Genomic DNA, 24517 nt, shown 5'->3' with positions numbered 1-24517 from the left:
CTAGACATTTTTGGTTTTCATCTTGCAAAAACATGCAATCTCTAATAGCTTGTAAAAAATGTCATGTTGTGAAGTCTTTGGTTCTACATTACTCTAGTCTCTAGATACCCAAGCCTGAAAATTATGCTGTCCTAGATGGATGTGTTTGGAAAACAGAATAAAAGGGGCATTTTATGAAACATGGGTATTTAAAAAAAATCAAAGATGATTACTGGTAGACAGAATGCATTCTGACCTTGATTGTACCAGTGCAAAAGACAAACGTAGGAAGAGAGTAACCATTATACTGACATTCTCCTTCCTGTATATATATATACAATCCCCAACACATTTGGTAAATGCACAGTAGACAGGTTATCAATCAAGTATGATACATGTATAAACACATCAAGATGACTACCGGTATGACAATAGTGATGCAATTGAGACTTGCCCCTTCCTCTCTAATTGCTCTTTTACAAAATACTTTACACATATACACTTCATCTGTAAATCTTTCACTACTTTCTTTCTACGTCATTATCCCAAGTTCTTTGTCTTTTCCTGTTTTTTCATGTCTTTGCATTCCTTGCCCCATCCCACTGTTTTTTCTCCTCTTCAGTTCTTTCCTTTCCTTTCACAACAGATACACTCCGTCATATTCATCACTAACAGGTCAATTGTATCTCTAAAAAACAAAAGATAAGGACATCTAGAAGACAACAAGCACTTTACAATTAAAATGTACCACTCTCCATCATCTGTTCTTATCCTCTGTTAACTTTATCTCAACCTTTCTCTCTCACTTGTCTCCCCTCTTTCAATCTCTCCTCATCTCTCTCTCTCTCCCTTTCTCTCCCTCTTTCTCTCTCTCTCTCTCTTCTTCTTTTCTTGATCTTCTTCTCATTCTCCCTCTCTCTACATTCCCTACAATGCTAACTATCAGTAGGTATCTATTACAATGACCATACAAATAAATACATTTACATGACTACGATAACTGCATTTTATGATAAGGATTAAACTCTTTATTCCAACCAGTTTCTCTGTATAGAATACACATATAATTTGTCTATCATGGACTACTGTAGAACTACTCAACAGTACTCAAAACAGAAATAATATGCCATAGCATTAGGAATGTACCGGCCCAAATGAATAAAAGTATATACAAAATAGCTGCAAAGAAAACTAGTACTAAAATTAGCTCTACAAAATTGCCATGGGGAGTGGGATTGGGGTTAACATTAAAACATGAATGCATGAAACTAATACAGGTTTAATAACGTACATCAAACTATTTGCCATTGCCACAGTGAATACATGGGAACATTAAATGACCAAGACATCCTTGTTGATGAAACTAGTATAGAAAAGTTTGAATAGTACTATTTCACATGAACACACAATTAGTACCAAAAGGTGGCCAATGAACATAGCTACATGAATGATAAATACACCTCGTACAGTACAATACCACAAAGATGATGATTTACAGACATTTCAAGTCTGTCCTAAAATAACTGATTCCTCATCATAGAAAACACTCTTAAGGACTTTAAATACATAACAAATGAAAGAGAAAGTACTGAGTGAAAATCTGTTATTAATCATATAGATTACAGCAAGCACTGTGTCTACATACCCACTAAATGAGTACACTGGGTGACCATTGTTTAAGTATAAAGCTACACAGAACTGAATACTCAAGTATTCTTGAAATAATTTCGATGAAAATACAAATACTACAGAAAAAAACAACTAAATGCTACTCATTAATTCGAACAAAATGTTAATTTCCTCTTCAATTGAACTAATGAAGTACCCGGTAAAATGGGAAAAGCCTCTTCTGTTTTATGGTTAAGGCTTTTCCAGAGAGTTTCTGTGGCTACAGCTTATGAAACCAACAGCCCTTGAGACCAACAGTCTCACTTTTTTTCTCACATCTTTTCTAGGGGATCACACTGGTATTAATCTTGTGGGCTGTCAGTCTACTGGGATATCCTGGTTTACTGCAGATCACCAGTCAATGAGACAAAATACTCCTTGAAACATGATATACATGTATGTAATCATGCATACAGTTCATTGAAGCAAGATGTACACAGGAATATAAATAGAAGGTATAAACCGTATACCATTGACTTGTATGCCCATCCACAATTCCAATGTATAACCTCATAATACTTTCATGCATCTATCAATATTGTCTATCAATCCTTGGTGAATACTAATCATTTGATACATATATTAAACCATTGAAATAGTACCGTTGTCACATTACACATACATTTGTTAATGGACAGATGAAATGGGACCGTTCTAGGATTACATACAGGTTACCTTCCAATGATGGCAATAGCAAATAAATGGGACAGCCCTAAACAGCTCTGCTTTGCATGTAGCCTTTATCATTACACAGGGTACATTAGACTGAGGAGTGTATGTTGTTAGTTATTCCATATCCTATGGAATCACTTGAGAAAGTGCAGTTAATCCCTTGATTAATACAACTAATCTAAAATACAATGAAAACTATTGCAGAATACAGCCCCAAGGGAAACTATGAATAACATAATGAAAGGTTCAAACAGGAAAACTATCATAAAAGGGAAAAAAGGAGAAAAGAAACTTAACTATACAAGCATACTACATCAAAGTCCGAAGTTATATACAAACAGAACAAAATAATTCTTGATAGTTCCTTATTCCAGATTGCACAATAGTAATACTCATAGCACATAATTAAATGGAGAAATTAGAAGCAGATCTTGTGATTAAATAACTCTTATAATAATTGCAACAACATATTAATTGCAGGAAAAAAATGTCTTAACAAAAAAAACGAACAATAATGCATGTACATGTGTTGTACAAGGAAAAAACTACATTGAAACAAATAATACAAATAACTGAATCCAAGCATGTAATACATTGTTCTCCCCCCCTCAATAATCTGAATTTCATTTGAGAAGCTTCAGTATTTACATATACAAGTATGGTGCTTTTGAAAATAGAATATAAAGGTTATTAAAAAAGAGCATACAGCCTGCAAATAGAAATTAAATTATAATCAATTACAATGTGAATCCATTCATTATATCCACAGAGTTTCCAGAAATGTGTGCAAATTAAACAAGGATAAACCATTACCAGCAACATTATTCCAAAATACAGCCATATCATGGTAGCATTTCACATGGGGAAAACAACAAGAAATCTGATAGCAAAGAACACTTGAATAATTGAAATCAGACTCTTGTGCTCTTTTTTGATAAGGTACATTTTTTACAAAGTACCTCAGTAAAAACACTCAATTTGTGCACAGGCCTTGGATTCTTTAAGTACTACCAAAATCAACAAAGCATGAGGAGTAAATATTGACACCATGGAATATGGATGACTGAAGGTGGGCTAGAGTGGAAAATCAATCATATGGAAACAACTCAAACAAGTAAGACTGTGTAGCTGAAATAGACTTGAGAATACTTCACATTTTTGACATTTAAATGCACTTCTTATTAAACATTCATAGAATATTGAAGATAGCACAAACTTGATCACAGTGGTAGATTTATGGTTTCTACTTTGGCATTTAAAGGCTAGAGGTAAGATGAGAGTCAGAGTGTTGGTCAAGCTATATATCATCTGATGTAAGCCAGAAAGCATGAAGTCTATGTTAAACTACATGTATAAGAGTTAAGGTCCTTCTGGCCCTCAATAGATGATGTTGCCTAGGTTTGATAGAGATAGAGATCATCTCAAAACCTCATTTGAAAATCTAAACAAAAAATTAAAAAAAATCAAGTTAAAATAATTAAACAAATTCCAGCACATACAATTAAAAATTGAGTTTGCATACTCGCTATCGTGCTAGACCCCTGTACACTTTAGCAACACTGTATGAACCTTGATTACACATGACATGGTAGGGTTTTTTCATGACGTAGTGGAACACGCTTCACTTTCCTGAATCTTTGAAGAAACAAAGAGTAGGTGTAGTATCTTTGTCATGGATAACTACTATTTCCATCACTGCTTGCCATTTATTTATGTATAAAAAAGGTAGAGGTGGTGTTGGCTAGTGGGTATATCACTAGACTGTGGATCACATGGGAATGTTAGGGTCCCGCTGTGGGGCCAACCACTTTGGCAAGACATTTATTTCTATTTGCCACTCTCCACCCTGGTAAAGTTAATGGGCACCAGGTAGGAACAAATCCTTAAATGTTTTTAAACCCCTTATCATGGCAGCTCAGATACAGCCAGGGTAATAATATGATACATCGTGTAAAGTGCACTAGAGTACATGTGTATAGTAGCTGCGCTATATAGATCAACTTGTTTTTCCCCTTCTAAATCAGCGGTTTTCTGTGTTTGAATAAAGAAGCCCACTACCATCTGTAGACAAGGAAATAGGGATAATAACTATAACATGATACATCACTTCTATACATACAAGAATCAGACATATACATCCAAAATAGCAAAAACTAATAAAGGAAAGTATAAATCATGAAACATCTCATCTGAACTATATATCCTGCAACACACTTAATATATAAAAAACAAAATCAATCTTAATCTAGTCTTGTATCTGTCAACATACGTCCATCTTTCGGCATGAGTTCAATATATGTCAATTTTTTTCTTGATAATACACATGTACAAACAACACTCTTAACTATTTTCGGAGGAAAAACAGGAGGGACGAAAGAAACACTACGCTTGACAATGGGCAATCTTGAACAGTTTGACTGTGTATAATGTTAAAGCACTAATGATGCTGTGTCTAAACCTTGCAGACTACTTCCCCAGAAATGCTAAAACTTTGAATACTGACATCAACTTAATGAATTCTGAAACCTGGCTTTTATGTTTTAGATTCTTCTGAGAGAGGAAACACAAAGGAATGATAGATAAAATAATTATGGGATTGCAAATTAATAAAGTGAATATTATTAATTATGGAAACCAGCAGCATATTGGGCTATATCTTGGAATTTTCACCCGAAAAAAGATATACTTACAAATCTATACTCTATCAATGTGTTCTATTTTAAAATTATTTTGAATGCCTAATCATTACTTCATAAAGGTCATCTGTGTGTGCATTTCCATGCATAAAAAGGAATTCTGATTTTTTTTTAAAAATTGAACTTTGAGAATATATTCCCCACACATTTTCAAAATATATCAAAGTAATACAAGGGCAATTTGGCAAGCCTATTTGTATGGCATCTCAAATAAAAGGAATTAAGCCCTAACTATATTACTCACAAATATTTGTACATATCTGCTAATGCCATACTACCTACCATTTGGTATGCAGTCTAATATAACATACATATACCAAAATGTAATAATGAAGGTTTGACATACAGTGAGAAAAATTCTGTGGATCTTACATTGATGCCTCCTTTTTTACTATCAAATTTTTGTCATGAAAATAGCTTCCCATAAAATAAAGACATTTCTTATGTAGCTATTTAACTTGGTTGGAACTTCTCAATGTGCATCTACTATCTCCAAAATCACTTAATACACATGCAGCTTTATTAATCTTTACAAAAGCTGATTCCACATAAATACATCTTCTCATACTTGAAAACCTACCAATACTAGATATCTTTTCCTCACCTTACATACTCAACACAGAGAATGTACAACAATGGAATGCGTTAATTTCTAATATTAATCTTCTTCAATATTCTTTGTCTAATAAGAAATATACAAGAGGTTCTTGATTATGACTTCATAGAAATCAATGCAAATGGCTGATGCATAACACATTGCATGAAAAATGCAATGTATATTGTACAACAGGAAACAACCAATGTAAGAGAGAACATCCGACCTTTTAAATTACAACAGAAGCTAATCAAACAGGACTATACCAATTTTTCATCATTACATTTTTATTGTGTTCCTCTTTGATAACACATCTCTAAAAATGGCACATTTTGATATCTTAGTCAAAGAGAAAATCCTTTACTAATTTTATCTCACAGAAATGTAATATCAAAACTGTATGTTGCAGAGCTGCAGAACTCGACATTAGGTTTTATATTTTTGCATTGATTGCTATGAAGTCATTGAATCCATCCATCGATGCCACGCTAACAATTCCTATCTTCAACCTCCTTTCCCTCCTCATGTCCAATATCATCGGGATTAGCGAGAGGATCAAGATCAGCAAAGAGATTAAACCAAGCAGACATGTCTGTCTTCTGTCCCTTCTTGAAGGCTTGAGGTTTACTGGAATCAGTCTTGTTAGCTCCTGCTGGGGTTTGCTGGGCTGCCGACATTCTATCAGCAAAGAGGTCTGAGTATTGGGGTGGAGCTGGCATGCCCCCTTCCCTACTACCCTGGGGTGTGGTGGCGGGGGAACCTAGGGAGAGAGAGAACAATAATAACAGGTGTCTCACTCATAGGGCATAGCAAATCTGTTCTACATTAGACAAAGACAAAATGCAGCAGTACACACAAGTCTGTACACAAAAAATACTTGGTAAGTGTATTTGACCTATCATTCTCCTCTTTTTCAGATTCCAGTCCGGTAGGTAAAAGAGAACTCTTTGAGAATAAAAATAAATATAATACCAGTCCAGTCATAAACTGAATTTTAGCACTGTCACTACCTTGTTTTGATGAGCAAACATGAGAAGCAACAGACAACTTCAACATAATTGCTTTCTAGACAGGTACCTGTATGCTACAGACTTCTTGCATGTGTTATATGAATATCCTTTTACTGACATTTTGATTGATGGTAAGACCTATGTCACTGCTATCACCTCCTATGGGGTCAAAGCTCAGAATAGAGGGGTAATCACTAGGATTATACCATTCATCAAGAGGTCATTCACACACCTCAATGTTTATCTCTGGGCCTTTTTGCTTAAAAAGTTACGTTTAATCGCAACTCAAAAAATAAAAAGGCAAGTTCCAAATATGCGATCCTGATTGGTTGAAAATCAAGTAGCGTTTAATTTTTTGAGTTACATTTAAACGCAACTTTTTATGCAAGAGGGCCCAGAAAGCATAAACATTTCACATCGTGGCTAAGCATGATATACTTCCCCTCCCCTGATCCCACACCAATCTTAAGAGCTCAGAGATTAGACACAGGGGTAATATCTACCACTCACCTGTGGGCATTTCACTCATCATAGATGTAATCTCCAGTAGATCAGATGGCATGAAGCCTCCCATACCCTGATCAGTCGAGGGTTGTTCCCCTTCCATCTCCCCTGGTACGGCGCCCTCTATAGGGGTAGGGAGCTCTGACGAAACACCAGAGGGCGTGTTTAGGATCTCATTTAATAAATCCATCTCATCCTTCATATCATCTTGACTGAGTAAGTCACCTGATAGCAGGTCAGCTGAAATGTAGGCACCTAGGTGGACAAATAAACAATTGAATTTAAAACAAAGTTGAGTGCCAGTAACAAATATACAATGAAGTGTCATATATGATTGACATCTTTTTATTATTTTGGCTTCTATCCTATCTTGCATTTTACTGATAACTGTAAGATGAAAATTTTCAGTATGTCTATATTTGATGCTATTTTTTAGTTTAGGGTTGACTTATAACCTACAGGTGTATGTTCAATTGATCACGTTGTGGGAAAAGATCATCTAAAAAGTGTTTTTAGTATGAAAGGAGAGAAGAGGAATAATAACACCCCTTCCCTTCACATAAAAAAGGCCATGGTTTATTTACCCTCATGTAATCTAGACAAACAATGACAAACGATCTTTAGCAAACATTGGACCTATGTGAAACATTCCTACAAACAAGAGACTACCAATAGAGCTTTGCTTTAAACCTCATCTGCATGAGACTAAACTGACACAGTAAACCAGTTTCAAACCTAAAGAAGTTTGATGAAAAGAGTTTACCTGGCGCTGAATGCTTAATTCATCAATGAAAAGCTTCTATAACTATACAGGGCATCACCCACATCCACAATACATGCCATGGACAATGAGAATTACAGGCTGACGCAACAGATGTCTTTTGTTCTGATAAATCACTGACTACGGTTCCACTTTCAGTAACCAGAGAGTTCAGATGTTTCAAGAGGCCCGTCTTCATTATCTTGAGTTTGCCAAATAACCGCCATTTTTACTATCTCGATCGCAAATAATTTGCGTTCCCATCAGCCCGCAGTTGCAGTTAGCGGAATATTTGGTCAAGAAAACATCAAAAAAATCTTGGTCTTGTTACCTAAATACCCTGCTTCGGGATGACATCCCGAGTCTGAAAATAGCGGGTTATTTGGCAAACTGATGAAGACAGGCCTTTACTGACACTAGATTAACTTACACTAAGAATTCACAAGGGGAATGATTATGTTCACTAAAGTAAACAGAGGGCTAATCAAAGATCTCTAAAGTTTGCCAAAATTGACTACATCTTCAAGTTTGTGTGATTTTTTAAAATTTCACCTTCACAAAAAGCTCTTGTAGACTTCTCTAACAAGCTAATTGCATGAAAACCAAGTTGATCATCAAAATATGATTGGATTACACTCTCTTTGTAAATACATGGTATAACAAAAACCTACTTCCTAGAGCTCCTATGAAGCCAAAATATATTTGTGATTTCATGCATCACAAAACAATTGAATTTTACTAGACTATTTTTCAGAACGTCAGTGCAAGTAACTGATATCTCCAATCTCTTCCTTCCAATGATCGATGATTTCTTTGATTTTCTACAATCCTAAGATGCAACTGTTAAAGGCATCGTTTAACAATGTTAAATCTGAGGTGCATGGCCCTACATGTTATCATTGTCTGTGATATGGTGTAATATTGAAGCCCTAAAAAAGTTGTGCTTCAAAATGATCATGAAGTGCCTCAAAAAAGTAAAAATCTTTGAGTAACCAGTTTACCAAACTCCTTTACCCTAACAGACTGTAGTGTTACATAAACCGTTAAGGAAAAAAAAAAATTTGATTTCCAATATCTTGATAATCAGATAGGCAATCGGCTTGTGTAAGTCATGGGGTTCCTGACTGACCTAAAGGTTTATAATTATCATTGGAGCATGAGCTAAATCCAGGATTTTGTTTCAGAATCTGAAAAAAATGTTACTGAGTCACTTTAATAGAGGTTGACCACCTTTCGATTGCTAGTGTTCTTACCAAAGTCATCTTTGTCTGTTCCCTCCTGACCTCCCATGAGATTCATGAAAGCCGTCCTCTCTGCAGGATCCATCTCCTCTCCAAGTAGATTATTAGCTCCTTGTCTTGAAGGGTCATGGACACCATTGTTCTTAGCGTCTAGAGATCCTCCCTGGTCTATGTGCCTTTCAGGATCTTCACCAAGGGATATTAATCTGATCAAGACAAAGACAATAATAATAATAATAATAATAACAATAGGCATTTCTATAGCGCCGTCTATCTAGATAATTCTATTCCGAGGTGCATTTATTATTACCCCGGCTTTAGCCTAGCTGCCGTTTATACAGGGCTCCAGCATTTCAAGGAATTAATTCCTGCCAGGTACCCATTCACCTCACCTGGGTGGAGAGTGGCAAATGTAGATCAATGTCTTGCCAAAGGACATTAGTGACGCGGCGGGACTCGAACCACGGACCTTGCGTTGACAGTCCGGCAACATATCCACTAAACCACGACACCTCAATCATTAAAATACTATTTTTTCAACTGTACCAAGTCAGCAATGTCAAACAAGACATTTTTGCGTACAGACACTTTGCGGATGGTGTTGATTCGTCAGTTTCATGCTAACGAATTACAACACTAAAATTTTGCAATTTGCAGGAGTTTCTGGTTTCAGAAATGGCCATCATTAACGATGTGCAAACTCTCCTAGTGTTACAGTATATTATCAATAGTTTCATCCAGTACTGTCAGTCCTATGTCATGTATGAAAGAGCTAAGAACCAAAATGAACCTAAAATAAGATGGCAGCAGGAACATCATCAAGTCAACCCCTTCTTTCTTGTAATACAAGTTCTTTAATTATATTCATGTTCCTACGTATAAATTGTATTGTTTGAACAGATGTCAAATATGTTGTCAAATTATATGGCAGAAAATAAATGTTCATTTGAATTGAATTGAATTGAATACAATACAAGAATGTGATTTTAACAGAGTTAAGAGCACATTTCCTCTCATCTCAAGTGAACCTTATACATCTCAGAGACACAGGAAAGTGATTAAAGTGCAATCTGCACGATACACACAGCAACCCCAAGTACAATAGACCATTCCCTAGAGTTATACATGCATGCAATGTGAATGTAGATCCCTGCACACAGATTCACATTATATATGGGATTAAATTACCTTTGCCTAGCAACCTGTTGAAGAGTATCTTTATCCTCTATCACTTCTTGTGCTTCATCAAACTCTGTCCTACTTGATCTCTTAGGATTAGTCTCTTCAGCCAGCTGTTTACTGGTCTGTGTCAAGTCCTGCAATTCAAGGAATGTATAAATGTCATATAAACTTTTGCAATATAAGGATATTCAAGATCAGCAAGCCTGTATAAAAAGGCTACATGAAATACAAAGCAAAGTTAATGTTGCTGACAGTGACTGTCATAGATATAATAAATGCATATTCTCCACATTCTAACAGGCAAATAGCTGACTTTTATCATGGGCATTCTACAATCATGCTTCCATAGAGGGATGGGGAGTATTGCAGGTTTGGAAGTACTCTTTGAAAAGGGAAACAAAGGCTATTTATATAGCACCTCCATCGCCTTAGGAGTGATTATTTCAAAATGTACAAAGTGGGACCTCTTCATGTTTTTGAAGATCTGTGGATATTCGGGGTCATTGCAGTAATGTGCTAACCGTGAACTGGTCTATTGCACGTTTGACTGCATCCATTGTTATTTGTTTAGGCATTGAATTGAGATGCATTATGAATTTCATTCTATTCAGATCATTCACTACTAGTCAGGGCACAATGACAAATATTCCTTTAAAAACCCAAGGTATTCTCTGATGGCTATACAATATCTGATGACATATATACCTTAGTCAGCACCAACAGGTTCTGTATAGATATTCTACCGTAATTCATGATTCAGCTGAATCTATATCAGCTTGTGTCAAATACAGCAGAAGTACACGACCAATTTTAGCAACCCAAGTCTAGACCCTGCATTATATCTAACCTGCATATGCTGGGGCTACATTCTATATACATGTTTGCAAGGGCTACATTCTATATATGCTAGGGCTACATTCTACATATCTCGTTATATTCACATCTCAAAGCAACAGAGATTAATAAATAAATTTGTTTTGTTATTAGAAGAATTATTTCTTTCTTCTTATGACAAGTATGGAACACAATAATGGCATCACTGTTAACTCATGTATTTCACAATACACTGTACATGTATATCAAATTTCTGAAAAGATTTGACATTATAATCCATCATATTCAATAATAGGCCTATACATCTTCCAAGTCAACCATCACCTCCAAAGTGACTTGTTCTTAATAAATTAGTAAATAAAATACAATAAAACAAATGAAAAAAAATCTTGTGTAATATAATTTTTAATTTTTTTTTTTTAATGACTCTTATATGCAACTTTGTTATAATTTGAGCCGGGTTGTGTACGCTTCTTTTAATCTCCCACTGAGTGCAAACAGAACGACAAGTAATCTAAAGAATGATTTGAAATGATGATAATTGGGTAAAAAGAGCATGATTAGAAACAAGATAGGAAGCAAGAAAAGACACAACTAACACAGTCACCCTCTGCTAAACCATTGATGAAATTGAAATGAAAATTAGATACTGAGGCAAAGACTGTAACAGTATTTTGTTACATACAGATGGCAATTTTAGTTTTCAAATATAACAAACATAACATTTTATGGAGAGAAAGAAAGAAGAAAGATAGATGGCAATTTTAGTTTTCAAATATAACAAACATCTAGTTTCATGGAAAGGAAGAGAGAATGCAAGAATGTCTCTAAATACACAGCCATATTCAGACATGAAAGGGTACATTGCTTTGAAAAGGCCACTGTATGAACATAATATGAGATCAGAAGAAGAGCAGTGCACTTCACATCCGATCATTTTATAAGACATTGGTTTAATAGTGAAAATGCACAGCGGTCATTGTTGCACAGATTTCTTTACCCCTCCAACACAACCCCTGGAATCTTTGAGGCAATATACCCAGCCATGTCTGAATAGGGCTTCATTTTAACAATAAACAGGAAACAAAAATGAACTACACGTATACCGCCATTCTAATGCGTGGTCAAGAAGAAGAAGCATTCCATGAAATTCAGGAAAAAAAATCAAAGTTCCATCACCATTGTCTAATAATCAACAACATGCAACCAGACAAATGCTATTAAACAAGATGAGATGAAAGTTGGTTAAATAAATGATGATTGTTGCAGCGTGAAGATTTACGTTTGTTTGCAACCGGCCTTGAGCGTTCTGTTCTAGCCCATCCCAATCAGGTACTACATCTTTAGCTCCGGTCATCTCCGCAAGCTGTTTACTGGTTTCCGAGAGCTCCTAAGGAGAAATACATCATCACAAACATAACAGATACACAGGGTCAGTATGTACATAGCAAATCAAAACAGATATGTAGAGAGAGAGAAAATAAAGAGAATGAAAAGAAAAGAGAAGAGAATGGGATAGGGTGGCTAGACAAGGGGAAGAAATGTTCCAGATGAGTGGAGAAACAATAGACAAAGGGACACAAGGGTAAACTGAAATTATACGCGAGCATTGCCTGATATATATTTTTGTTTAAATCTGATACACCATTCTTTCCATGAATACTTTATCTCTTTTCCTTACCACATCCAAGCATATAATATGCCCAGAAAATAGTCTGTTGGTGAAATTAACGGGGGAAAACTTGATTCTTATAACGATCTATTCTCATAATGAACTATACATTTGTTCAACCAATTGCTTAGTTATAAACAGTTAATTTCCTTGTCTCCACTCATGTATAACCAAATACACATAAACTAGGCCATCCAAAATACATACAGTAAACAGAAAGTAGCCAATAAAAACAACTTTTTTAAAAAACTGGCTCTCATTGTTAATTTTATTTATAAGATCATCAATTAATTTTTAGGGGCTGTTTTTCTGATGAATCCCTACATCTTTTACTAAGGATGATTAGGATCACTCTCTTCCACACTGTCTTGCATATCATCTTTACGATGTTAAACCCTTGTAAACTCACATTGGTAATACAACTGCGGTTTCACTAATTGGTTAATGGTTTTGTTCCTAATGTTCCATGTATGACTGATTCTACTGATTCTATAGTCCATCAGTCAGCCTTTTGTTTTAGATTGTATTACGTGAGAAACATCAGAGAGATATTAAATACATCTATTTTTCAGTCTAGTTTGGTATACAAATCTGGCACATTACGGGTTAAAACAACAGAGCAATTGGGAAATTGGGATGTAATGTACGTATAGTAATCACTGCAAAATAAGCTTACATAATCACAGCAAAACATTGATGGTCTATTTCACTACTTTTATTAAACAAATTCAATTTAACTCTGCAACAATGAAACAAATTAAACCATCAAACAAACAGACTTTGCACAAATAGTTGCACAAATAGTTGGACAATACATACAAGATGAGTGGCTTCCAAATTAAAGCACTTACATGATATATATATATATATATATATATATATATATATATATATATATACCTCTTATTTTAAATATAGAGGGAGGGGTAGTGGTGATTTAGTGAGGTTATCTTTTAACTCAATATTCACTTCACTATAGAGTACCAAAGCTGTGTAAAAATGTGTTTATAAAATTTCTCAATTTTTTCTTCATTTTCCGAAAGATCATCAAAAACAATGTCCAAATGTCGAAAACCAATTGAATATGTTAAGTATTGGCTGAGATATGACCATCTAAATAAATAGATTTCCTATAGGGAGTCAGTGTTATATTGCTCTGGCTCATAATGTTATGAACCAAAGCAATCACTGTGTTCCCATATGAAATCTATTTATTCAGATGGTCATATCTCAGCCAATACATTCAGATATTTTTTTTTTATGCTCTTTCGAGAAAATGAAGAGAAAATTGAGAAATTCCCAAAATAGATTTTTGATGACGTCACACTTCACCACTCTATTAAAGCTGTTGAATATGAAGTTCCTGGTGATGCTATCAACAATAAAGAAGATCATAATAATGATTGCTATGACAATGATGCCTTACCTTGAGCATGTTGAATTCATAATGTTGATACCCCCGGAAGCCTTCTTGGACCGCAGCCATGGTTCTTGACGTCTTCTCCCAGAAGTGAAGGAGTGTGTTCTGATAGGAGGCGAGGGTGTGGGAGAAGAGATTGCAGCGGCTAGCTCCAAGGAGATCTACCTTCTGACAGACATCGTTCTTGAGCTTCTCAAAGCGAGCCTTGGTGGAACGTACTTGAGCCTGAACCTGGTGGGATTAGAAAATGACACTTTGGTAGATGACTGCTCACAACATGAAAATAAAAAACTACTTCTTTCCTTTTTTAATCTGACTTGTCCACTATTTAAAATGATTAAGGAGAAGAGAAAATAATCAGGGGAAAGAACTGTATCATACAAACATAACAACAAATCCATGAGTGAAACTATCACTGCTATGTATATATGTTTACAATATTGGCCATTTGTAAATCATTCACATCAGTTTGCAATGATGTTTCTAGTGTTCACTCCTTTCAGCTTTCTAGCTAATAGCACTTAAAGCAGTCAAATTAGTTCTTCCTCCAAGCAACCAATTCACTAAATATGAATTGCAAGATATAATTTTTTCCTTCAGGCTCCCCACATTTCGTACTTATTTTCCGTACATTATACTTGATTTGAATTTTTTTTTTTTTTTTTTTTTCCGTGTGAAATCTACTCTTATATAATATACGCCTGTATAAAAAATTAAAAAAGAATATAAACTGTTTTTCTTATGTAAAATGTGGATTAAATAAAACTTCAAACTTCAAACATCCTGGTATGTATTTCAAATTCAAGTAAATAAACCCCTAAACCACAATGATTTATCGTGAAAATCATAACATCAATGGATAGCTAGACGTCTTACCTTTCTGAACTTCTCAAGCTGTTTATATGTATCTGGATCAAGTTCTTTAGAGATATCTTTCATCCATAGCAGAGCTGCTCTGTATTCTAACCGCGATCCTTCCATTCGATTGATTGTCATGAGTGTGTCTGAGATAGCACGGTAACGGAACGTCTCAATCTCTTGGTACAGTCTCGCAAGGGGAGGACGCAAAGCCAATCTGAAAACAGGTCAAAATGTAGGATACCATGTTATACTCAATGCTTTGGTCAATACTTATATAGAGCTTATTCATCTATCAATGTTTTGTAGAAAATTGATTCAAATAAAAGCAGAATAATCAGAGAACAAGAACAAACTCACAAGGTATTAATGTCTAACAAGGAATATGAAAGTTATGAAGTTTTGTAAGTCAAGATTATTCAATATCCAATGGGTGATGACTGGAAGACCGTCCATTATTTCTTTTTCAAAATTTTATAACGAACAAAACAAATGTGAAGATCCATCGTATATCACATATAATGACTGAACCTTCAACAGGAGATTCTACATATGATATTGAAATTAAAAAGCTAGTGAATCTTTCTATTTCATAAAAAAGTTTGAAAAAGAAATAATGAACGGTCTTCCAGTCATCACCCGTTGGATATTGAATAATCTTGACTTACAAAACTTCATAACTTTCTAATTCTATTTTGAAACCTCAAATTTCCCATATTTCTGTTTTCATCTATCTATACATGTATTAAAGGCTAATTCCCCTTCAATGAAATAGTCAATGTTAATGTATTTGCAGTGAGATAATTACTGTTAATTCTAATATTTAGTGATCAATTACATGGGATCTTATTCCATGGTGTGAGGGTTTGAGAGTATTATTCAGTCCTACACCTTGCCTGGCAAGGCTAGCAAACCTTACATCAGATGATAATCCCTCATATCTACTGGTACACTTGAGCTTTCAAACCTACTTGGCTGATTCAAGAGGTTTGTTGCTTGTAATTAGATTCTGATTCAGTTTACATGCTACATGTATTGGAAGGAGTTGGCTGTATGATGTTAGTTTTGTATTTCACAAAGCCATGTACATATAAAAACAAAAGTTCTTTGTACTTTGTTTGTAGATCCCTTTCACACAAGGGTCTTTCTTTCCTGTCCCCGCACCTGCAAAACATCCCTAGAACTTGAGAGAGCATTATCACTTCAGTTTTAAAAAATGTAACTAATGCACTGTATTCATGCTAGTCTAAGCGAGTGTTTTGATTTTATTTTTCTTGTTGATGTTCTTTGTCATTTTTTTGTTTTGCCTAGGGACATTTAGAGAGTATAATTATCTATTATTACACAGTCATCACAGTAGACCATTTATTATGTAACAAGAATACTTCTCTTGCTGTGAAACTCGAACTAGAGAAAATGTGTCTAAACCTTAATTTCATATGCACGCTCAATGACAAAGTCGTTCAATTTGATAGAATATTTATTGAATATCATGTGACCAACAATCCTCCAATCAAATATCAAGGATCTACTTGGATGTAAAACATAAAACATTCTATTCATCATAAATAGATTTACTCTGTTTTAAACAAGGAATATTCAACGATTTCTTTTATTACTGTTTGATGATGAACGTAAGAACTATTTGATAACATGAGCATTCAGATTTTTTAATGGTTGCAATTCTCTCAATCCTTGAAAATCCCCTCTCCTGATTTTCTCTGCAAAACAAAACTTAATGATAATAATATTACTAATATTGATGTAGTCATCATAATAGATGAGTTGTTGTTGTTAATAAGAGAGTAGTTATATTTACCTTTGTTCTGATGAACTAGTCTGTGCTTTACCCACCGCAGCCATCATCTTACCAGCTCTCGTCTTATCAACACTACTACACTGCTTCAAGAAACGACCCATACTACCTTCCTCCTGAGATAATGCTATGATACAAACACAACAATTAAAAGAAAATGTAACAATTTATGTTATTAACATCTCTCCCCTTACACTATTATCCTTCTCTCTCTCTCTCTGTCTGTCTGTCTATCTGTCTATCTGTCTATCTGTCTATCTGTCTGTCTCTCGTCTTTCCCTCCAGTCTTTTCTCTACCAATCATCTGCAACTGCTTTAAGAATCAACGCACCCCTTCCTCTCAAGATAATGCTACAAAAATATTTAAAAGTCTCAACGATGTCAAGGAATTGATATATGTGAAGATACTACTTTGGTTATCATAGGGCAAGTGATATGAAATCAAAATGTATTATTCACTATAACAGAGCTTTAAGTTTGGTAAACAATGTAAACTTGATGAAACCAAGCATACTTCATTCAAGTTAAATCAACATGTCTCAAAGCCAAACAATGCTAACTAATCAGTTTTTGGGGCCCACAGAACAAGATAGTCCATGTTACAAAATCCTGGCACCAACATCCTTTGGCAAGACATTAATCTATTTTGCCGCTCTACATCCAGGTGCAAGTGAGTACCCAATATTCCAGAGCATTACATATTTGGACGCCAGCTATGACAGGGGTAATACTATTGGAATACTAGGAGTCTCACGGCATGGTGGATGTGTGCAGATTGTGCACTATTTATTAAGCCACCATTATCATTACTATTATTTTAGAAAACATCTGCCATATCCCTAACTAACACACAAGATGACTTACCACACAAATTGTCTTGATAATTCTCTATTATTCTCAGCATTTCCATACATGTGTTCTGAATTGACTTGAAAACCTGCAACAATCAAAAGAAACATCAAAATGATTAACTAATCTGTATATTTATGCATAGCAAATAGCTTAACTACTTTCCAAACATAATTTCCCACATCAATTTCTTTTTCCATGAATATTTGTCCATCCTAATTATTTTATTATTGAAGATCTCTTCTTTTACTTCCTGTTAGACTTCTCTGTTCCCTCCCCTACACATTGTAAACAACCATAACAAGTGAAAAAAAGATTTGTATCAGCTCAGGATCTAGAGCATATGTCCTCAAATCTAAACTCCCTAGTTCAAAATGAAGAATGTGGGTTTGTGGATACCCATGGATAAGGCATTCGTCTTTCAAACCACTTTCAAAATACAAAGTTCCCTCATCGCTTAACTACCAACAAATAAGACCTAGTCCAGTTTGGTATTTTAAAACAGGCTTCAGTAATGTTCACTACAGGCTTTATTATGTCAAAAGCATAAAAGTTAGAATGAGGGTTGGGGTTGGGTTGCACATTAGTGTTGGGTTTAGGGTTGATTGGTTCATGTTAGAAGTTCACCATGGGAGAGTTGTCACTAGAGCCTGGGTTGTAGAGTCACTGGCTATCTTAGCATTCTGACTTACTAAACTGAAACGGTCCCATACTACCCTTAACAAACTATACTGGATTTCAGTTACTGAGAGAATACAATACTGGATACTTGTTCAAATTAACTCTTTCTGCAACAAAGAACACCACATTCACTTCAATCTACATCAGCTTCTTCCTATCTCATTCCCAATCCCTATCAATCCATTGCCCTCAATGCATGTCTGAAAAAAAAAACATTTGAAAACACACCTCTACAATTCTTAATTTTTCCTTAGACTAAGGAGTAGCACATTGGATACTCTGGGAAAAAGGCTATATAAATCAAAATAGTAATATTATTATTTTTATTGTAAGCAAACATCAATCACTTAACATACACAATTTTGAAAAAGAATATGACAAATGATTATTTGATGTTCTTACTTCTAATTTGGCATCAAGCTCCGAGTCACCAGCTATCACATGTTCATCTTCTTTCCTTCCAAGTTTCTTGATCATACTCTGTTTGGTCACCCAATACTGCTGCTGCATTCTATACAAAGAGACAAAGAGACAAAGAAATAGTCACAGTACGACAATCTCAATATCTTTTCTCATTATCAGGAACTGCTGTTGCATCCAACACAATCATAATTATAAATAACTGTTAGTGAAGCTTGATAATTTCAAAGGCTATACAAAGGCACAGAGAGACATCTTATGTCTTTCCTAAGTACTTGATCACTGTGTTTTTTCAGTATCAACATTGTTTGACCTTTACACCAACTTTAGAAACGAGAAACTCAAAATGCACATTACACTTTTTTGAATTTTGTAAAACAAGTGTCATGTTATGAAAATCCTGGTCAAACAAGACTTGTTCCCTGAATGCTCCTGGACATAGGTGAGTCAGTCTTATACTCAGTTGGGTTTTTTCCCTCATTAATAATGAGACTTTTGCCAACATACATGTACATGTACATGTTGTATCTTTGGGGTCAGAAGGATTTTCACTGTGTGTTAAGTATATACAGTCAAACCTGCTATAACAACCACCTGTATAGAAAGACCACCTGTCTACAAAGACCACTTTTATTGTCTCCCTTGGGTGGTCTTTATAGACAGGTTTCACTGTTTATCAATTAAATGCCTCTCTGGCTCTAAGCACATGATGTTATCTTACCTGTTAGCCACAGATTTCTTGCCTCCTGACTGTTCCTGTACATATTTATCATACGATGAAGAAGAGTAGCCAGCCTCCCAGTTCCTGAAAATCAAACACAAACAGTAATCAATATACATTATAAACACAGACAAGAGTGTAATTCAATGTACATGTAGGATGTAAGTGCTATCATTCACAAATTATTTCATATACATGTACATGATGGGTAACTTAATTAAAGCTAATACATAACTCATGTACAGTACATGTGTGCAATCTTAACCCATTGCCTATGTGTACCAGGTAACCCCTGTATAAAGCCTATGGAAATAATAGAATTCAGTAGTCATTGGGTGAACTGTAGTAAACCTGTTTGTAATCATGTAGGCTATAAAACTTCAGATTTTCACCATAATAAAGAGCTCTACGGTATATATTCTGAAACTCTGGTAGTTTATAAATCATATTAAAAATGTTCCTCTTTATTTTCGAATAAGTCACATTAAAAAAAACAAGAAATGAATTCATCCTTTCTTTATTCTTAAATGAAAAAAAGACCTACCGGTAGTAATAAACTAGAGTGTGAATTGCAAATGAAAGCTGCAAAACATTGTGTAAATTGGTTAGCTGTATATGCATATCAATCTCTGTGCAATTACATGTACACACCTGCATTATTATGATCAAAATTTGTTTTTAGTAACTTTTTACAAACCATAATTTCAGGCATATTAAGTACAACATTAATCCAAAACCTGTATACGCTAGTAGAGTGGTAAATTCACCATGAGGTCAATATATGCTGCTGTCCTACATGTACAAATCTGATTAATGTCTGAATTCCACTCAGACTTCACATGTATGTATCTGAGGTTGAATTACGATGGATACCAGGACAAATTTCTGTTATGAATGAACACACCTGTGCAGTACAAAGAGGGCTATCTACATGTACATGTAGTATCTTTACAAAGCTCTGTTTACTGAATTACACATGTTGTCTACATGTACAGTATACAATGTGTTTATTTATTTACTTCTAATCTTTTGTCAGGGTAGCCCATTCACCAATAATAAGAAGTGGTCTTCCATGTTTGAGGTCTCCAAATTAACATCTTTCTCAAGTAAGTCAAAGTATAAGAGTGCGCAACTGCTCAAACATCAAGTAAAATGACATAACGTTGGGACACAACATGAATTACAATTTAGATGTTTTATGAATGGCTACCGGTACTTCTTTATTTCCTTTTTCATTAGAGCAGATCTACTCTCTTCCTTTAACAAGATAGGAGATCTATAATTCACACAAACTATATTAAGGCCAATGCCAGCTTAGGAGTACATGTCATTTTACTATGAAGATATTAATTAACCAGGAGATTTTGTACCAGGAAATATACTCTCTTTTTGTTTAAAAAAATTAATGCATAAGTGCTTTATAATACTGTACTCCTGCAATCAGTAACATGCACTAAAGAGGAAATGACCACTTTATCTCTTTTTCATATAAATTATTTGAGCAATATTGCTTTAATTATTTCCATTCAATATTTTTAAATCATAAGGCACATGCCATTTTACTTAAAATATATCCAACAGTACAGGTAGCTTAAACACTAAAAAAAGTAAGTCCTTTAAAAAAAAAATAATTGTAAATTAATATACATGTTCATACACTGAACATGTATTGACTTCACTAACTCTATTGCTGCTAGTACATAATTTGTAGCACGTTGCTACTCAGTACATACATGTACACTGTCAATGTAAGTATGTACATGTATTATCTTAGGCCTGTGTTATATATATCAGACACCACTGCTATTAAAGGTAAAGACCAGTATTGGAAACGCCCCAATTTCAAAAAATGAAATGGAAGCTCTCATTACCAATCATGTGAAAGAATATGTTTTGACTAAGACATGATGATAAAAAATTTGCCGGGAAACCGCCTACTAATTCATATAATTGGTAAATTTGTTTCTCTCATGGTCTGTGAGAGATATAGGGTAGTCCCATATACATCTTTCTGTGTATAGTGCTGTAACTTTACGAAGAATGGGCCAAATTTCTTATCATTTTGATGATTCCAGAACCTTGCAGATGCTAGATGCTAGATGATCAACCTTTTCTGATCGATTCCACAACGTTTCTTTCACAATGCAATCGCATGACCATAACTGGTCTTTACCTTTAAACCTACAGGTACATGTAGCTATGGGAAACACTACTAGTCCTAGATCTAGAATCAGGGCAGGTTCAACACTAGACCAATCCCAGTAAATTTAATTTACTAAATAAGCCTATGATTTGAGGCCTCGAACTGTATTGTACAGTATGTTGATTGTATGATTCAAGCATTTAACAGTGTCTGTTATATGTCTGCATGCAAGTACACATAATACAAATTGCATGCTTTTTCACAGAGAAACATATATGCTCTTTGATGATACTGAAGATTAAGTGTTCAAACAGAGAAAAAAGCAACTGAAAACTGCCAGCTCTATTTCATATTGTAACTTTAACTATAAATTGGTGTTTAAAGGAAAGTAAGCAAACGAAAACAAGGAAAAAAAGGGGGGAAAAACGATGGTTTTGTAAAAAGATGTTAAAAATGTTAAAGTTATTACAGTAGCCAATAGCAATTTCAAAACAAAATATTGTGCTGTCAAAACTCGCTATAAATGTGTGTTAGTTGAACTGCAATAATTAAAAAAAGGAACAACAGCATCCACTAATATGGAATAAATACAAGCTGTAATACACAATGATTTACTGTGGCACAATCTTATTTCTAAACACATTTTTAATCTAGTACACATATGAACTACATGTAGATAATCTCTGTACTAAAATAGCGATGTACATGTAGCTGCTATATTTTTGTTTGTTACAATAGATAATGGTCTACAAAATTGCAACTACATTACATGTACATGTACAGCGTAAAATAAAATATAGAGAATTGTACCTTTCAGATTCCATCCCATGTTTACTGGTAAATCCAAAGCAAATGTTTCACAGAAACCAAACTCTAAATACTTTATTATCATACAGGATTCATACCATGTTTTTCCAAATTAATCAAAAGAAAAGACCCCTTTACTCCCTCCCCAGTGTACCCACTGGAAAACCTAAAAAAAAAAATTCTGGATAAATTCAGTAGCAAGTATATTATATCAATTATTTATGTTTACTGTGAGTTGTGGATTAAAACTGTTTTCGTGAATAAGCCGAAATAAAAAAACAAAGATAGAGAAATGGTACACGAACAGAATGGGATTAGCTTTCCCAATACACAACAAAACAAAAACTAAACTACAATAATGAGATATTTTGGTCATCTTTTATTCTAATTTACATTCATGAAACTTAACAAAATGATATCACAGTCTGACTACTAAATCTAGGCTTTGAAAACAAAGAGTTTGATTGATTTCATGCTCGTGAAGAACAGCACTCAGACAAACAAACAAACATCAACCAATACTGACCTTTCTACTAAAGGACCTTCTTCTGGATTCTCAGGCCTACAAGTATTTATCATAAAAGTGTTTGGATAAAAGATGCTACATTCATGCTGTAACAGTACAGTGTCAGTGCTTTATATGCAAAGGCAATGCTATTTGAAATTAAGGCCCTCTCCTTCATCTAATATAACAAGGGAAGTTGAGAGAGCCGATTGGTTTCATTCATTTAGCCTGAAAACAGACATGTTGGACCCTGACACATTCTGCACTTTGTGAAGACTGACAAAACCAAAACAAACGTGCCAGAGCCTGAAATTAGGGCAAAATCCTGAAAAATGACATCTTTTTGCATGTATCTTAGCAACGCTACTGTAAGATGTAATGTGTCACAATACTATTTTATGATGATCTGAATAATCTTGTCAATATTCCAATAACCAGAATTCAGTGAAACTCAAACATAGAAAAACAACAGATTTATATCATTCAATTTTATATTTTTTGACAGTTTAGTAGTATTTAGCACAATTAAAGTTACAGTTCATTTATTTACTAGCTGTAGGTATGTCCTTTTAACATGTTCCAACCTCTAAGCAATCATATTATGATTTTCAACAACTTAAATAAGCATTTTGCACTCTGGACATATTTTTACTTGCCATAAATTGGTGCTAAAAAGTACTGAAATGACTTTCAGAATAGGACTATAGGAGCTTTGATGAAAGGTCACTCTTGTATACAGCAGGTTCTAGAATGTAGGCAATCTAATTGGTCAAATGACACCCCGTGACCGTGCATCATTCTTTACTACCACGCCTACCATGCAAAAAAGTTCCTCAAAGTGCTAATGCATAGTAAAGATGTCCTTTAAGGTGTGCGCACAGTGCGTATCTCTGGTGCATACAAAATAAAGATGCGATGAAATGCAGGTACAGTACATGTACTTGCAAATAGCAAGGACATTGATGCGCTCATTGAGACTTATATACCGTCTTGTTATTCAAACAAAATGGCACCAGCATCCTCCCCCCCCCCCCCCCCCCCCCCCCCCCCCCCCATGACTGTCCATTTGATGGCATTATGATCGGGTTGTTGCTAATTTTTCAAGTTTATATTCATATTGCAGACCTGTTTTATAACACAAATACATGTACTTATGTTGTGATGTTTGCACATTAGTGTTATGCACTTCTCTTGGTTAAGCCACACTGAGCCAGATTTGAACTCAGTCTTGTTCCAATCATGACTTCACCTGTGTGCAGTGCAAATTTGCTAATGTAGGTCTACTATGTATACTATCCCATGATAATCCTTACCTTTGTTGATGCATGATGCTTTACTGCTTGATTAATAATCAGCTCAAATTGGTGAATCTTCTTAGCTTCCTGCTCCAGGCTCTTTATTCATACAAACAGCTACAGATACATGAAGGTACGTCTGGGCTGTAATGTGAGAGTGAAACAAAAAGATCAAAATTCTGTTTCACC

General features: G+C 34.7%; 1 protein-coding gene across 3 annotated transcripts; it reads right to left on the bottom strand.

The window, feature by feature from the left end:
• Positions 1-980: 980 nt before the first annotated feature.
• LOC115919012 (islet cell autoantigen 1-like) lies at positions 981-24482 on the bottom strand. 3 transcript variants are annotated; one of them, XM_030996948.1, is made up of 13 exons: positions 24347-24482; positions 23055-23090; positions 19579-19662; positions 18840-18948; positions 17772-17844; positions 16911-17034; positions 15110-15308; positions 14240-14464; positions 12424-12531; positions 10314-10441; positions 9138-9331; positions 7131-7379; positions 981-6370 (listed from the first exon to the last, which is right to left on the bottom strand). In XM_030996948.1, exons 1-13 carry the CDS (start codon positions 24358-24360, stop codon positions 6099-6101), a joined length of 1815 nt encoding a protein of 604 aa, XP_030852808.1. In that variant the 5' UTR covers positions 24361-24482; the 3' UTR covers positions 981-6098. The 3 variants fall into 3 exon arrangements, with proteins under 3 accessions (XP_030852808.1, XP_030852813.1, XP_030852812.1); XM_030996953.1 differs by lacking the exon at positions 12424-12531; XM_030996952.1 differs by lacking the exon at positions 23055-23090.
• Positions 24483-24517: the final 35 nt, after the last annotated feature.

Source organism: Strongylocentrotus purpuratus, unplaced genomic scaffold, assembly GCF_000002235.5.
Source record: "Strongylocentrotus purpuratus isolate Spur 01 unplaced genomic scaffold, Spur_5.0 spur5_contig_857, whole genome shotgun sequence".
NCBI classification, from domain to species: Eukaryota; Metazoa; Echinodermata; class Echinoidea; order Camarodonta; family Strongylocentrotidae; genus Strongylocentrotus; species Strongylocentrotus purpuratus.
Note: the sequence above shows the minus strand (reverse complement) of the source record. Positions and strands in the feature narration are given on the sequence as shown.

Bases quoted from the DNA above. Each gene is read 5' to 3' on its own strand.
- LOC115919012 (XM_030996948.1), bottom strand. The intron at 19,663-23,054 runs GTCAGTATTGGT...TTTGATTTTCAG, and splicing joins GAAGGTCCTTTAGTAGAAAG to GAACTGGGAGGCTGGCTACT. The intron at 10,442-12,423 runs GTAAATCTTCAC...CTTGAATTGCAG, and splicing joins AAGGCCGGTTGCAAACAAAC to GACTTGACACAGACCAGTAA.